Below are 18,229 nucleotides of genomic sequence, written 5' to 3'. Positions count from 1 at the left end.
GGCAGCTCTTACATCATCGGGTAATATGTGTGGGGAACTGGCAGCTGGCTGAGTTTGCTTCCAATGTCCAGTTCTCTCAGAAGTTTTATTTGTTACACCCAAAGATTTTCTGGTCCACTGAAAGGAATATTAAGCTTGCTGGAGGGCTTTTGTAATTTTTACATTTCTTGCTGACACCATTATTATTTTTTTTTTTTTTTGCACCAGATTAGAAATCCTCCTCTTGCTTCGATAAATCTGGAGGTTGGCAACCATCCTATTCCTTTTCTCAATATTTATATTGTTGATTCCTGATCAAAAGATCAATCCCTTGTCTTCATAGGTGAATGAAACTACTCAGATGCAGAGAGAGGTTAAAGAACTTTCCCAGGGTCCCAGTGCTAATAAGTAGGAGAGTATGGAGTGAGCCCAGCTGTTCTTAGGGAAAGTGGTTTTAGCCCATACCGCTCTCAGAGACTGTCCAAGGAGGAAGAAAAATCCACCATCTGCTAGGCAGCATTTGCACTGCACTTTATAATGACATGACTAATGGTTTTTATTTTGATTTCTATTTCTATTGAAAAGATTTAGCTATTTTATCAAAGATACTGACAAACCTGCACTGTACATAATGTCCTAATCTAAACCAAAAACACAAAACAAAACAAAAACAACCCCCACTAAATTCTTAACTCAGAGTTTCCCAAAGAACCTATCATTGTGTGCAACAAAGTGGGTTACAGGTGCCCTGTGAAGTACTAATGATTATAATTTTTTTTGAATAAAGATTTTATTTGGAAGCTTCAGAATAAATTTAATTTTTAATATTATTTCTAATATTTTATAATCAGATTTTATTATAATTTTACAAAATGAAGGAAATAAAATTTTCATCAAGCTCTAAATCCCTTCCCATTTCTCCACTGCCCTGTAACATTAAGTATTCACACATATTATTTCACAAATAACACATCATACATACAGAGCATACCTCATATGCTCTGATGGAAAAAGATTGGAAAGGGCTCGTTTAATTCAGACTAATTGTTAGATGATGGCCAACTGAGTCTTCAGATAATCTTACAAAAGCAATGTAAACATCAAGGAGTGGGCTGGAGGTGCGAAGATGTATAAAGTATCTGTACGAAGTAATGATCTGTTTGTTCAACAAATATTGGTTGTGTGCCCCTAAGAGACTAAGGGATGCTGTAGTGAACAATGACAACATGTTCCCTGCTATCATGGAGCCTCCACTCTCTTGGAGGAGTCAGAAACTTAAAAAAGATGAGGAAGAGGACAAAAAGGAGGAAAAAAGAGAAAGAAGAAGGAGAGGGAAAGATAAAAAGAAAAGATATACAATGGACTATTACTCAGCCATCGGAACGGATGAATATCCACCATTTGCATCAACGTGGATGGAACTGGAGGGGATTATGCTAAGTGAAATAAGTTAAGCAGAGAAAGATAACTATCATATGGCTTCTCTCATATGCGGAATATAAGGAATAGCACAGAGGGTCATAAGGGAAGGGAGTGAAAACTGAAGGGGAAGAAATCACAGAGGAAGACAAACCATGAGAGACTCTTGACTCTGGGAAACAAACTGAGGGTTGTTGGAGGGGAGGTGGGAGAGGAGATGGGGTAACTGGGTGATAGGTATTAAGGAGGGCACATGATATGATGAGCACTGGGTATTATATGCAACTGATGAATTACCGAACTCTACATCTGAAACTAATGATGCACTATATGTTGGCTAATTGAATTTAAATTAAAAAAAAGAAAAGAAACCCAGGTAGTTATAAATGATATAAAGAAAAATAATGTAGAGAATGTAGAACAGAGAATAGAAATGCTCTAGGGGTAAAATTTGAACAGAGGCCTGGTGAAATAAGAAAGGCTTTTAGACAAGTATTGGGGGAAGCATGTTCCAGAAAAAAGGGACCTACCGGGGGGTGTCAGAGGGTTAGTCGGGAGGTCAGTGTGGGTGCAGTTTAGCAAAGGGGAAAGAGAGGGGCAGGAAACGTGGCCAGAGAATCTGCTGGACAAGGCTGTAGAGGGCTGATAGGCCAAGGCAAGACTTTGTTTATTTTTAAAAAGAGATTTCTGATAGGCATTGCTTTAGACAATTCTTTAATTATTTTGATAGCTAATTGTGAATTTTGGGAAGTTTTCTACCACTTTTTTAAAGATCAAAGCCCATGGGAACAGTGCCCATATCTGTTATAACACAACATATTTTCTAAAGGCAATTTATGAGAGGAGTGATTTTTTCACTGCTAATTCTTCATAGCTGCCAGCTGATATTCTCAGAGAAATGCAATTCACTCTTAAATACAAATTTAAAAATCCCCTCAATGATTAGAGTTCTTGGAACTCATGGATTAACTAAATTTAAACAAAGAGCAGACCGTAAGACTCCAAACTTACTGCCTGGGATGAAATTTAAAATAAACCTTGTAACAGAGGAAAAGCACTTTGCTTCTGTAGTACTGTTAGTCTCCATATTTTGAACACTTTTAACAAGCATGAGTCTTGGCAATAACCATGAAAAGAGGGATATTTGCTCTCCGTCACCAAGACGGCAACATAGGATGTGCCCCACTTAGCTCTCCCTCTTAAGAACAATGAACAACAACTCAAGAACAAGACACCACTGAGAAAGTCCTGGAAAACCAGGGTGAGGCTGCAGCATGCCCTGGCACCACAGAGACCAAGACAGATTGCATTAGAAGGGTAAGAGTAGAGACTACAAATTGACCACACTGTCACACCCCCAGGCAGCACAACACTGCATGGAGAAGTCTCCCCTGAGCCTCTGGTTTCTCCAGCAGGAAAAGAGAACCCAAGAGGATAACCAGCACCCCCCACCCAGAATTGTGGGTTGCTTTGTAGGAGCCCCTTTTCTGATCTGAACCTTGGGGATTACACGGGCATCTGTGAGGCTCCACCACCAGGAATCTGACCGTGATGGATAAAGGGGTCGGAGCTTGCAACAGCCAGGACATAGATCTTGGCAGACCAAGTTCATACCTGCAATGCCCAAATAGTAATCTCAACCAGCAGCGTAGCTCATCTGCAGAACCAAGTTGGGGGCACACACTGATCAGTGACAGTCGTGGGTACAGATCTGATTCAGATTCTTAAGGAAGGAGTTTTGTCAGCCCGATAGCCCAGTATGCCCACACCCAGGCAAGGAGCTAAATCACAGCCTCACCCACTGTGGAGAGCGCCTCCCAGCTCCATCTGACCAAAAAGACTGGTGACAATTCCCAGAAGCAGTGAGGTCCAGTCGCCCTTGAGCCAAGAAGTCAGAGGGCAGTGTGGAACACCCCAGAACAAAGCCAGTATGGGGTGTGGAGTGTCCCCATACTATACACCAGCAGGGGGATTTATTCACAGCTAAGGCTGAGGGTAGCTCCTAGCCCCTGTCAACCTGAGAACCTGTTTGGGAAACTGAAAGTAGCTACAGTGACTGCTCCCACTCCTGCCCAGACAGGGAGCTGAGACAGCCACACCCACAGCAGAGTGTCATTTAGCCCCAACTGACCAACTCCTGGAAGCTGTGTGGTCTAGCAGCAGTGGAGCTGAAAGAGCAGCAGGTGCAACTGATGGCTTTCAGAACAAAGCCAGTGGCCCTGTTTGGACAAGGAGCTTGGGATGTGGGACAGCTTGAGTTAAGACAACAAACAAGGAGCTTTGTTGGCTTTAGAGCTGCTTCTCCTGCTGTGCCCAGGCAGGGAATCTAATCTGTAGCCCTGCTCTTTACCGATGACACAACCTATCGCCTGTCTGACCAGGGAACCTAACCGGAGCACCATCAATAGCCTTATGTACAGTGGCACTTGAACAGAGAGCACAGCCTGTAGGTTCTCCCACCTTCAGAGCAAAACTGATGGCCTCACAGCACCAGATAATTCAATGCACATTCCAGCCTGATTCAGGTCCCCAAACAACAAGCTGCACAGGTCTTGGGTCCCTGCCAGGGCAGGGAAACTGATTCATAAACCCTGCTATTACTGAATACAGTACCAGTCCTGACCATCTGGTAAGCCTGACCAGACAATCAAGGCACTGTGGAGCCCCGCCTACAGCTTACTTGGGGAGGGAACCAAGCCGGCAGTCCCGTCCAACTGTTCTCAGTCAGTGGCACCTACCCTCATTCCCATCCTCGGAGCCTGAACATTTGCCTCACCCAAAAAGAGGAACAGGGTAGGTCCTACCTGCCTAACCACATAATTGGGAGGCACGCCCAGAAACAAACTTTGCTGACAGGTAAAGAACTGTCTCCACAAAGTCTGGAAAAGAAACCTTGTTACTCAAATGCATAGATACCAACATAAGATATTAAAGATCACAAAAAATCAGGTAAATATGACACAACTAACAGGAACAACACATCTACAGAACAACCGGAAAACAATTAACAAAATGGCAATAGTAAATTCCTACCTATCCATAAATGCTTTAAATGTAAACAGATTAAAATCTCCACTTAAAAGATACAGAATGGCTGAATGGATTAAAAAAAAAAAAAGAAGATCCAACAACATGCTGTCTTAAAGAGATTCACTTTCGCCTTGAAGATACAATAGAATGAAAGGGAAGAAAAAAGAGATTTCAAGGAAATGTTAACCCAGAAAAAATCAGGAATAGTAATACTTATATCAAACAAAATAGACTTTAAACTAAAAATGGTAAAAAGAACATAGAATATTATCCATAATGAGAGAAGAGTCATTACAGCAAGAAGATATAACAATTATAAATACTTATGCACCCAACATTGGAGCACCTAAATACATAAAGCAAAAACTAACAGAGTTATAAGAAGAAATAAAAGGTAATACAGTAATAGCTGGGGATTTACTACCCCACTGTCCACAACAGCTAGATCATCCAGAGAGAGAATCACTAAGGAAAGAGCAATTTTGCACAACGCTACAGAACAAATGGACCCAGCAGACATATATAGAATATTCTGCCCAACATCAGCAGAGTACACATTCATCCTAAGCATACATCGAACATTTTCTAGGAGAGACCACATTAGACCACCAAACAAGTCTTGGCAAATTCAAGAAGACTGAAATCATACCAAGCATCTTCTCTGACCACGATGACACGAACCTAGAAATCAGTGACAAGAGGAAAACTGGAAAATTCACAAACACGGGGCGATTAAACAATAGCTTCCTGAATAATCAATGGATCAAAGAAAAAATGAAAAAGAAAATAAAAAAATGTCTTAAGACAAATGGAAACACAACATAACAGAAATTGTGGGCTACAGCAAAAGCAGTTCTGATGGGGAAGTTCATAGCACAGAAGCCCACATAAGAAAGATCCCAAATAAAGAGTCAAATCTACATCTTAGGAACTAGATAAAGAACAAACTGAACTTTAAGTTAGCAAAATAAAGGAAATAATATAGAGCAGAATAGCACAGAAGCAAATAAACTAGAGAAAAGGAAAACCGTAGAAAAGATAAACTAAGAGTTAGTTCTCTGAAAAGTTATGGGTTTTTAATGATTTGTTGAATAGGACACCTAAAGCACGAGCAATACAATCAAAACATAAATAAGTGGAGCTACAAACTAAAAAGCTTCTGCATGGCAAAAGAAACTATCAATAAAGTGAAAAGACAAACTATGGAATGGGAAAAAAATTTGCAAACCATATATCTGATAAGAGGTTATATCCAAAATATATGAAAAACTCATATAACTCATTAGCAAACAACCCAATTAAGAAATAGGCAAAGTATCTGAATAAACATTTTACCAAAGAAGATACAGGAAAGGTCAATGGGGACATGAAAAGATGCTCAGCATCACCAGTCATCAGGGAAATGCAAGTTCAAACCACGATGGGATATCACCCATGCCTGTTAGAACCACCATCAATAAGACAAGAAATAAATGTTGGCGTAGATGTGGAGAAAAGGGAAGTCTTATGCACTGTTGATGAGAATGTAAATTGGTTCAGCCACTGTGGAAAACAGTATGGAGGACCCTTAAAAATTAAAAATAGAACTACCATAAGATCCAGCAATTCCACTTCTGGAAATAGATCTGAAGGAAATGAAAACACTAACTCAAAAAAAAAAAAATAATCTGTGCCCACATGTTTGCTGCAGTATTATTTATAATAGCCAAGACAACCTAAGTGACCCTCAATGGATGAATGGATAAATAAGTTGTTTTATAGATACACATAGTTGATTTATATACACACACACACACACACGTATGTATACACATATATACAATGAAATATCATTCAGCCATAAAAAATAAGGAAATCCTACCAACTGCAACAACATGGATGGACCCTGAAGGCGTATGATAAGTGAAATAACTAAAAGAAAGACAAATACTGTGTGCTCTCACTTACATGTGGAAGCTTTAAAACAAAAACAAAAACACCAAACTCAGAGAAAAAGAGATCAGACTTGTGGTTACCAGAGGCAGGGGGTGGGGGGAAGGGGAATTAGAGGAAAGAAATCAAAAGGCACAAACTTTCAGTTATAAGCTACGTAACTATTAGGGATGTAACGTACAATATGATGACTACAGCTAACACTTGTATGACGGACAGAAAAGTTGTTAAGAGTGTAAACTGTATGAGTTCCAATCACAAGAAGAACACTTTTTCCTTTTTCTTGTCTTTCTTTTCTTTTCAATGTATCTATAATGAGAAGATGGATGTTGTTTTAACCTATGGTGGTAATAATTTCATAATACATATGCATCAAGCCATCTTGCTATATGCCTTAGACTTATACAGTGCTGTATGTCAATTATTTCTCAAAAAAACTGGGGGGAAAAAGCAGGGATATTTTTATACTGTAGGTGAGAAGATAAAGGTCTAAGCATATAAATTCCCTTTTTCCCAAACCAAATTACTATTCATACAGTGTACATTATCTTAATGGTGGGAAAAGGATTCAAATAAATATGTATTCTCTCAATTTTACTTATCACTCTATATTTGAGTAATATGAAGAGACTCTAGGAAAAAGCCATAGCTTATGAAATATAAATCTTTGAATGACTCAAACTGCCCTAACATAAAATACTTAAAATCGAAGCATGTAAAGATTAAAAAAAAATGAAAATTTAACTTTAAAATTCTAAAATACCAACTCCTTTGAATAATTCAGTCTTTAATTCCTTGCTTCTGAGAGCATGAGAAAATGTGTCAAGACACTAGGAACTTTGGACAATTAAAGGGAGATGATAAACAATACTGAAAGAAAGTGATTTAAGTGAATCCATGTTTTGTTCTGTAAAACTCTCTCAGTTTAATTTTAATTGAACAAGAAAGGAACCAGCGTGTCTAATAAATGCATGTCTCTTTTCTGTGCCCTCAGTAAAATGGACAGCCCTGATATTTTTCCAAAACAGAAAATGGTACCTACCATATGAAGAATGCAAATAGAAACACAACCCCCCCCCATACACACACACAGTGCCATAATTAAAGTTCTGTCTCATTTCACATTTTCTGTAGGAAAAACTCAGTCCAACTTGTAGGTGTAGACAGATCTGTAATCACTGTAAGAGGATTATAAGAATCTTATAAAAATTAAAAGGATATGGGAAGGGTCTACTGCAAATGCAGTAAGTATGAACTAGAGGAATTTTAAAGCAGAATGACAAAGGCAGCTCTGCTTGGTCAGCAGCTCATAAGAAAAAAGCAAGATTGAAAATATAAATTATATTTAAATATCCTATTTTTATGCTTTAATCAAAGGACTCCTATGTGATTTTACCCATTTATTGTATATTCACAATTGCATAATAATTGGGTTTGTTTCAAATATTTAAATCAATGCTGATTGAGCTAGAGGATACACTGTTTTACTTGACGTGGTGCAAAGAACAAATCTCGAGTCCCCTCTGGAAACAGGCCATTGACCTTTCAGGGTTTGTTCTCTATGCTTGTGTCCCCAACCTCTTTGCCTATCACTTCTTACTTTCCTCCTCCAATTCCCTTTACACGTTATTTATGTTCTGCTTCCTTATACTCTTTGCCACATAAAGGGGCTTTTCCTGGCCCCCCTTCCATGTAGCATCACAGTCAACTACATCAAACACAGCACACCTGCTTAGCCCAGGCAACACCAACGCGCCTTCACTGCAGGCAAAACAAAGGTTTCCAAACAGCAGAGCCCATCGGATCAGGAAGAACAGTAACTGAATTTCAGCTGACTCTTGATGGGCTTTTTTCCTTTTTTGGCAGACTTTCAGGGATTTGTTTAGTCGAATTCAGCATGCGTAGGATATAGGTTATTTTATAAACATTGTGACAGCAGTCTAAATATGTCACAATGCAAAATCCCCTCCAAATGTAATCACGATAGGGATACTTTATGTACTTAATGGCAAGGATGGAGTGAGACTCTCACCATGCCTGTTCTAGTTTCTATCATTTGCCTTTGGGGTATGTTACACAGACATTTTTTTTTCTTTTACAGTTCATTCTTTCTTCTTGGCCACAGTTGTATGAATTGAAGCATAGGACACAGAAAAATGAGGCTGTTGTTCATGTCCGTTCCATCATTTGTTCTGTTATTTCCAGGGAATGCACTAACTATAACTTTCAGGTATTTTTTTTTTAATTGACATGGAATTGACATGGAATGTTACTTTCAGGTGATTCAATATTTGTACACTGATTTTAGTATATGTGTTGCCAAACCAAGCACAATTTTCAGCTTCTTGATTTTACCATGTTGGTTATTTTAATAATTTTAATTTTCTTACCTAAACGAAGAAACTGAGAGACACAAAATCAAATCCTTCCATTACCATGTACTTGGCCAAGGACAGGACCAAAAAAATTCTAATTTTAAGTTACTTCAGTTTGTTGTCCTCAATTTTTTCTTGTATAAATCATTAGAACAAAAGAAAGGATTCAGGATTTGTGAGCTTGGTCAAGTTACTTTCTGTACCGCAGTTTCCTCAACTCTTTCCCAAGCTACACAAGAACATAGAACATTTAAATTCATATTTCATCTCTTCAGTTGCATATTATTTTTGTCTGATATTTTAATTATATCCTTAAAAATTAAAAAAAAATACCAGGGCACCTGGGCGGCTCAGTCAGTCAAGCATCTGACTCTTGATTTCGGCTCAGCTCATGATCTCAGGGTCGTGAGATTGAGCCCCACATTGGGGTCCAACACACTGGGCATGGAGCCTGCTTAAGATTCTCACCCTCTCTCTCTGCCCCTCCCCTGCTCAGGCTCTCATTCTCTAAAAAAATAAATAAATAAATAAATTTTTTTAAAATAAAAAAAATGTAAAAAGTAAAAAATACCTACAAATCTAGAAATACAATGATTTATGCATATAATGTTTGTTTGATAAACTCACAGTTTTCAAATTTATTTACTATTTTTATTAGGTCTCAGACCTCTTCTCTGCTACTACTTTTCTTTCTTGAATACATCCATTATGAACTCCTTCAGTTAAGATTTGGCAGGTGAGAAAGTTTTGACTTTCAGAAAACGTCTTAGTTCATTCCTATGCTGTTGTGAGATAGATGTGTCAGAGGCACAATTTCAGGCTATTATATTCTCCCAGGACTTTGAAGAAAGTGATTCTACTGTGTTCTGATGCCCTTTATTTTAGACAGTTCTGCTCTCAGACTGACCTGCGTTCCCTGAAATTTCCTTTTTCTTTGGCTGACTGTAAGATTTTTTTTTTTCTTGTATTTGGTGTTATGTAGTTTCACTATTTTGTGTCTATGGGTAAAGTCTTTTTTTTTTTTTTTTTTTTTTTNAATTTTTTTTTTTTTTTTTTTTTTTTTTTTTTTGCCTTTACTCTGCTTCTCCTCAGAGTTTATATCCCCTATCCTCTACTAAAACTATGATCATGCTATATTGGATCTTTCTTATATTCTTATATTTTTAAAAATCTTTTACATCTTCCTATTTCTCATCTATGCCATGTTCTGGGTAATTTCTTCACATTCTCTGCTCCCCAGTTTACTATTTCTCCCTGTAAGAGTCCATTATTCCATTTAACCTATCCTATTTCCTTGAATACATTTCCAAAAGTTATATTTAGTTGCTCTGCAATTACATCTTCTCTCATTGCTGTTAGTTTCTATGACCTCATATTTTTCTTTAAATATTTGCATATTTTAGAATTAAAATATGTAAACATTTTAGCATTAAAATATCTCAACCCTTTTAGAGATCTGTAAAGTTGCTTTTGTTTGTTGTTTGTTTCTAACTCATGGTGGTTTGCCTGTTTAGCGATCTTGGTTATAAGCTCCAATTTGTTTGAACTTGATATGTTAAAGTCTCATGGCCCTTAACTGGTCCTGTTTTCCTCCAAAGTTATTTGCACGTATTTTTGTAGAGAGACAAGGATTCTACAGACCTACTGACCTAGGACCACATTAGTGACACTTTAAAGTCTCACATTTAACGTGGAATGCTCAAATTCAGCTCTTCCACCTTGATGGAGTCTCAGATGAGTCCCCATATCACTGAGGTAATCTGCATTTGCCCTCAGGGCAACCCAGTTTAGGTATTTGCCCACATTGTCCTGTTCTTGGCCCTGACTGAAGCCACAATCCTACTTCCAGTTTCACTAATAACTTCTAAATTATAAGGCTTAATGAACATTACCAAAGAGCAGAGAGGACCAGGCAAGTCTTTGAAAACCAGATTATTTTTAATATTTTATTAAATATTATTAATATTTTTATTAATTATTTATTAATTGTATAAATAATATAATTATTATTGATATTGAAAATATTAATATTTTAATGTCTGTCAATGATGCAATCCTAACAATATCATACTTTCTGGAGGTAGTGTCTTCCTACACAAAATAGAGATTTAAGCGAAGTTAGCACTTAAATGATTCCAAGAAACAGTCACCAACATAAAGTAGATGATCAAAGAGGAAAGAAGTACTACATTTTCTAGATGTAAGAAACAACAGAAGAGTTGTGCCTCTTTTAAAATGAGACGTTTATATTTCAAGACACCACCTTTAAATATTAGTAGAATGAACATAAGTACCATTTCTCTAACCCTCATAGACGTGTTGCCATTTTGAGGACTTCTGCTTCTGGCTATGATGTGGTAGTTTGTAATAAAACCATGCTTCTTCAAGAAGAAAAAGAAAANTTTTTTAAAAAAAAAAAAAAAAAATAAAATAAAAAAAAAAAAAAAAAAAAAAAAAAAAAGCTTTCAAGGCAAAACAGTTCAGAGGGACTACGTTCCCAGAGAGAGCAGAAAGAAGATACCCCCGGAAGGGTGAGCCAAAGTCCTATGAACTGTTCTTCCCTTTACAGCATTATTTACTGACCATTAGCATGGAGCAAAAGGCTAAGAATCTAGGCAGAAGGATGCAGCTATTAGGGAAGCAAGTCAGCAGAACTTTTAAGCAGTGTCACGAGGCTAATGACATGAAAATTGGAGTTTGGGACTGCCGCCATGGCAGCCAGAATGTGAAGGTCTAACAGCCCAGTGAGAAGGGGGTGGTTTTTCCCTGGAGCCATTTGGAAAATTCTTAAGCTGCTATAAAGGCAGAAGATTAAGAACATAAGCAGGAAGCTACTGAAAATCTCATTAGTTTTCTACAGTGCTCAGAAGTGAAAACTTCGAGTTAGAACATTACAAGAAGAAGAGGTCATAATAAATACCCCAGACTCTCAAGTGATATTCTAGGAGGGGGCAATCTGGCAACAGAATCTGAAGAAAACTATATTCCAGTTTTGAGTCAGCACAGATTCTGATTAAATGAAGTATTCTTTATCTAAATCATTCACTTTCCTACCTGAAACTTAATTTTGATATCTAAACTCTTTATCTTCAGGTGCCATCTGCATTACCTGTTCCCATCTCCCTTTGTACTTGACAATTTTGACACTCACCTAAAATCTTAAATTCCTTAAGCTTTCTCTCAGTGTGCCAAATCTTGTATCTCTTTTCTTCTCTTTCATGATTTGAAAGTCTTTCCTCTCTTCCTCATCATAGCCTTTAACACGTTATATGGTAACGGCCATTGATCTGTTTACATTCCCCACTAGACTGTAAGCGAGAATTCTGTGCAAGGAACAAGTGGGTCTGGCTTAATCACTACCACATTCCTGAAACTAGTTCAGGGTCTGAGATACTGATTGCTTCATGAATACTTGTTGAGTAAAGGAAGCTGGAGGGAAGAGAGAAGCTGATGCCTAGTGCACTGACACCAATGTGGAAAACTCCACGCAGTAGTTAGACTCCAGATCCCAGAGGGGAGACATCACATCAAATTTCATTTTGTAGTAGCCTGAGGGGAAGGAAAACCTCCTGCCCACTGTGCCTGTGGGTCTTTCGGTGTTGATTTGTGGGCTTTTCCAAAGGATTCTCAAAGATCCTGAACTGTATTTTCTCCAAATTTAAATACTTCTTCCTTTCAGTGTGTGTGTGCGTGTGTGTGTGTGTGTTTGTGAGGGGGTGAGTGAAAAAATTATAAAACCTAGAGTAAATGAAGCCTTTCCTTGAACTCCTGTAAATATTATACTCCCCAAAAATAATTTTAACAAACACTAAAAATAAAACTGAAATTTGGGAAGTACATCATTAGCTTTTACATTATAAGATGATACTTCCAGAGATTCTCCTCGATGGTGACACCGATTTCCTATTCATCCAGTAAGTTCAAGACAGGATATCTAGCAGAGCAACCTTGAAAAAATCTATATCATCACATAAAGTGGAAATTTAAGGAGCTAATTGGTTATTGAGGCTTTTTTTCTTTTTAGAACAGTCACAGCGAACACATCCGAGTATGCAAGCTCAGAATCTTGTTTCACCACCTACGACCGAGTTTATTCCATGACTGCACACTCAGTGAGCATGGACTCTTCTCCCAACATATTACTAACCTGGTCGATTTGGCTTTTTTGAGTTTACATGGTTAGCTGCAGAAACTGCATAGGATGAAGTGAAGGATCTGCTTTTGGTGAGGGTCATCATCACCGGGTTATTCCAAGAATCGGGACTAACAGCACTATAAAGACAGAGCATAAAGAAAAATGAAGAAATTATTCATCAATTATTGGGACAGATCTTGCCAGAACACAATCACCATTTCCATAATCGGCTTGCCAATCTGAGTCATGGTCTAGGCTCAGTGACAGGACCACTTCACTTCCAAATGAAAGAATAAGTTATCTGAGCTCAGTTTATGCTGCAGGGAGACAACAGTTACTCATCAAACATACTGGGTCGATAAGAAAGAAAAGAACTTTCCTATTTATCCAGTTAGTAGGCACCAGACACTTCTTACTGTACCACTGTAATCATGTTCCTCATAGATCTTCTAAACCCTGACAAATGTATTGGTTAAGATGCAGGGGAGCCTACAGTAGTTATGAGTGCCATGATGCCCCGTTTATGCTCTTTGCTATTTATTATTCTTGGTGTACCTAAATTCAAAAATTAAGGCTTATAAAATTATTCAAAGACAATATTCTTCGCAGTGTTTTCTTATGAAGGAAAGGTTAGCAATAGGCTTTTAGCCTACAGTTTCTTTTATTGGTGTTGCCCTGGAAAGAAAGGGATGATGAGCCAAATCCCCTTGTAAATATGCTAATGATGGATCTGCTGATAAACACGCAGCAGATGCTATTTACTGGGAGAAAGGTAATGGACAGTGAGTGAGTCTTTCTCTAGGAAATCTTTTATCAGGATATCCTTGGTTATTATTGTAAATAAATCTGGAATTAACGGATCAATGGAAGGTTGGGGAGGGGAATGTTACACACCCATGTAACTAATGGGGTATAAAATTTTGAAGGTGTTCCGAACCAAAATATTTCTGCATGCACTGCTCAAAACCTTATGTTAAATCTAAAACAGAATCTACTGAAATTGGAGAGAGAAAAGAATTCAGGAAGCTGTGTTGACAATCTGGGAATGCCCCACGGGACAAATGCTTGGTCTGCGTTTTGCTAACACCTGTGTGCTTTCAAACATTAATAAATTTGGTACTGGGTAATATCTATAAGTTGCATGAGTATAGTCTGACAACGTGACACTCTGCCAATTTCATACTGGCACTGTAAGCAGGATGTACCTGGTCTGTCTGCGTGGCTTATTGTCAATAAACCTGAAATTGATGGAATTATGGAGTCATGAATGCTGAATATTTCTCATGTAAGATGTATAATCAATAGAAAAATTTAAAGATGTTCCATAACCAAAATGGCTTCCTCTGCCCAAGCAACATTATGCATGCGTTGCTGAGAATTCTGCATGTTAGGGGCACCCGGGTGGCTCAGTCATTAAGCATCTGCCTTTGGCTCAGGTCATGATCCCCGGGTCCTGGGATGGAGCCTCACATCACGCTCCCTGCTCAGCGGGGATCCTGCTTCTCCCTCTCCAACTCCCCCTACTTGTGTTCCTTCTCTCGCTCTGTCAAATAAATAAGTAAAATCTTTAAAAAAAGAAAAAAGAATGTTAAATATAAACTAGAACATGTACTAATGTGGAGTAAAAGGACTTTTTTAGGGTGCTGCGCCGTTTCATACCTCTTGAAGGGAGGAACGCTGAGCGTCTGCTTTGCTATTGCCTATACCCTCTGATTTTTAGTAAATTTAGGAAGGAATCAGTTCTATAATTTGTACTGAGTTCAATTTAGCACTCTAACACTTATGTTACCTCATTTCTTCTCTTGTTTTCCTTTCATATTTTTCAACTGTTGACTCAGGCATTTAAAAACTTCATCTTTTCTCTAATTCTACTAACAGTTTACAAAATAAATCATAAAAAAATATATTTGAAATACAGAATGAACTCCAGCAATTAACAAATACAATGAAGAAAAACACACTAAATGATGTTTCATATCCTTCTTGAAATCTCATTCTAGGCATTTCAGAAATGCCTAGAATTTGGAAACAACGAAATCAAATAAAACTTGGAATCTGGATAGATAACTACACTGTTTCCTTACAGTGCTGTTCCCTTTCAACTTCTTTTGCTGGATTGAATGACTTACAAGATTTACTGTGAAAAAGTTTTCTGCAATATACATGTGGCCTAGGAGTTTTGATTTCTTAGTACATGATACAATGAGTAGGTTATTATTTTCTATGTAGACTTTTAAAAGAAAAGACCTTACTATTAACGGCATTTTATTATATTTGTATGTTTATTAATATCACAAAAAGTTCTATTATGAAGGCTAGCCTGAAAAATGCCTACTCCTTTTTTCAATAAAAACATTTAAAATATGAGTACTGCATGAAGGAGTCAACTTAATTTTGAAAAGTTTTATAAACTACAATAATAGAGTACCTTTAACACATGGGAAATTAATGAATTTGAAGATAAATAAAATTCTAGCTATATATTCCTTCTTAACATAATTAATTAAACTACATATTAATAAACAATAACTCAATATCTTTATGTATATGTAGATATATGTATATGTATGTATATGTGCATTACAATTTACTGGCATTTTGAAATATATTGCTTTCTGTGATCCTTGCAACAATTTTCAGCTTTGTATCGACCCTCATGTCCTTGATTCCTGTTTAGAGCTCATCAATATATGTAATAATTTGGGTTTTGGAGAGGAAAGTAGCTTAAGGAAACCTTTACTTGGTCACCTCATTCTGAAAAAGGGAAAATTTTCTATCTGTCTGTTGTGGAAGCCCCTTCCACAAAAGTGGATTTGATAATCTTAGTTCTACCCATAACAACTTCATCTTAGGTCTGAAAAGTCTTACCAGATCCTAAGATTTTTGTTGTTGTTGTTTGTTTTTAAACCAAGTTTAGAGCCTCCTTTCTGCCTACCATACAGAGGCAGGGGTCAATTCCAAGGCTGACATGGAATGACTAGAGTATGATTTATTTCAGACTTTTTGATTTATCTCAAGCCCTTTTTCTTTCTTTAATAGAAGTACCTACTGGTATTTCTGCTTCTGCCTAATTTACCTCCCCACTGTGCCACAGTCCCCTTCTTCTAAGGATTCCTTGTAGCGGGTACTGAGGCTCGGACAAGGACCTTGCTCCTCAGGACACACATCTCTGAGTGGCAGGGCCAAGGTCCTTCTGATCCTCAGTCCAGTGTCCTTTCCACCCGAGCTGTAATTAAAACTAGCCAGGAGTCAATCGGCCAGCTAAACACCAAAGGGCATGTAAGCTGAGGGCTGCTCTTAATTTTCACTTCCCACTCTTGTTCTTTTGATCACTGCAGTCCTCAAAGTCCTCAACAGAAAGACATATAGGGGGAAAGGAAGAAACAAAAGGGCTGGCAGGGGCAAAACACTACAAGAGCTAAACCTCAAACCAGTTTTGAAACCAATAAGTAGTGTTACCAATCGGTCTCCTAAGTGGAGGCTTTAACTTGGGTTTACATTCAGGGCCGGAGATGATCTGTGGCTATCTTTCCACTGTTTTCCCCCATGACAAAGAAGGAGTCAACGAAAACCAGTTGTATTTAATGGTGGTACTATGGTTTTCCTTCCAATTCTCTTCAGAATGAATTTCATTTCTTCATATGGTGAAAATTTGTATCATTTTTTGATTTTATAATCAGGACATTAATAGGACAGTGAAATAAAGGAAAAGTAAAAGTAGACAGGGGAAAAAAGTATACTCAGGCAAGACAGCTGTAAGTATTTCTTGGACAAAGAAAATGAGTGGGGTTGGATGTTCTTCCTTATCTATTTTGAAAATATTTGATTATGAGTATTTATTTCATCAAGCAGGATGACAGGATCCCTGGGAGTTAAGCTCATAAAAGTTCTTGAAACCCTCTTCGTGGTAATTTCAATTACAGTTCCTAATGTCATTTAACTAAGAAGAAAAAAGTACGAGAAATGAAATTTGACCAGAAGTAACAAACAATTACAGAAAGAAAGGAGACATTTATGCACAAACGGATTTTTGGCAGAGTCATTGTATGTTAAGAAAATCACGAGCTTTAACTATCCTACAACAGATATCTTGGCAAAGTGTGCTGGTAAAATAGCCTCTCTAAAGATATACGCTGAGAACAAAATTCAACTTCTTAAGTAACAAATATTTAACGAAGATCCACCATCACTTATCAGTATTTGCTGCTGTAGACACTAAAAATGGTCAATATTTTCAGAGGAAAATATCACTAATGACCTGTAATTTCGACCTTCAGGAAACGTCCACGAAACAGATTAGGTAACCTTCTCCTTCGGTAGCGTTTGAAGTTTTACAAAAGCCCAGGTAATAAGATGGAGTGGAATTAAACTGATATGTGAAGAAAGTATCATTTGAGTTTGTTTCTGATTCTACAGGTCCATTAGACTATCCATATTAATATGGAAGAAACCAGTTACACGTATTTTTAAATGACAAACAAAGAAAAGTTAGTGGTCATTAAACTCATGATTTGAAAGGTTTCCATTTCTCTGCCAATCTCAAAATGGTGCTTTATTTATATTCAAGCCCAAAATCAGGAGAAAATTACTTCTAATATTGCCATCACAGAGTTTAACAAAGATATGGTTATTTTTCAGTTATTAGGTCATTAATAAAACTGATGCAAATGTTTCAAAAACCTGAAATCATATGGGAAATGTCCTCAAAATTATTGAATTCATATAAAGCATGCTATTTTTATTCTAACTAGAAAAGGACAAACACAATGGTATTTTCTTCAAAATTCTCTCTAGATCTTCACGCTATCTTTCCTTTAGCTTTGATTCTGGCTTTTAAATCACTTTGTAAAATTGTAATTAATATGCTAAATAAAATTTGTTCTATTTTTAAATTGATATATAATTGACATATTAGTTTCAGGTGTACAATATAATGATTTGGTATTTGTGTATATTATGAAATGATCACCAAAATAAGTCTCGTTAGCGTCCATCACCACACAGTTACCAAAAAAATTTTTTTGGTGATGAGGACTTTTAAGATTACTTTCAGCAACTTTCAAATGTGTGATATAGCATTATTAACTATAGCCAGCATGCTGTATGTTATATCCCCATGAAATTATTTAAAACTGGAAGTTTGTACCTTTTGACCCCCTTTACCCATTTGGTACCCCCCCCCACCTCTGGAAGACATCAATTTGTGCTCTAAATAAACTTTAAATTATCAAATGATTGGACATGTCCAGGTGCAGTTAAGATGACGATCTACTTTTTGATCTGATCTTTTGCCTTTCATATAATGCTAGGACAACTGGTCTGGTGGGCTGGGGGAAATCTAACAACAATTTGATTGTCA

The 18,229-nt window shown here is 37.2% G+C and overlaps 1 protein-coding gene across 2 annotated transcripts in view; it reads right to left on the bottom strand.

Moving 5' to 3' along the window:
- Nucleotides 1–18,229, bottom strand: part of PDE3A (phosphodiesterase 3A) — a 305,943-nt gene that overhangs the window by 38,052 nt on the left and 249,662 nt on the right. For both annotated transcript variants that reach the window (XM_011234010.3, XM_034646202.1), the window contains exon 5: nucleotides 12,883–13,007. In XM_011234010.3, the coding sequence (XP_011232312.2) occupies nucleotides 12,883–13,007 (125 nt within the window). The remainder of the gene's footprint in view (nucleotides 1–12,882; nucleotides 13,008–18,229) is intronic.

Source organism: Ailuropoda melanoleuca, chromosome 16 (assembly GCF_002007445.2).
Source record: "Ailuropoda melanoleuca isolate Jingjing chromosome 16, ASM200744v2, whole genome shotgun sequence".
NCBI lineage: Eukaryota > Metazoa > Chordata > Mammalia > Carnivora > Ursidae > Ailuropoda > Ailuropoda melanoleuca.
This window is presented reverse-complemented; position numbering and strand designations above follow the sequence as displayed.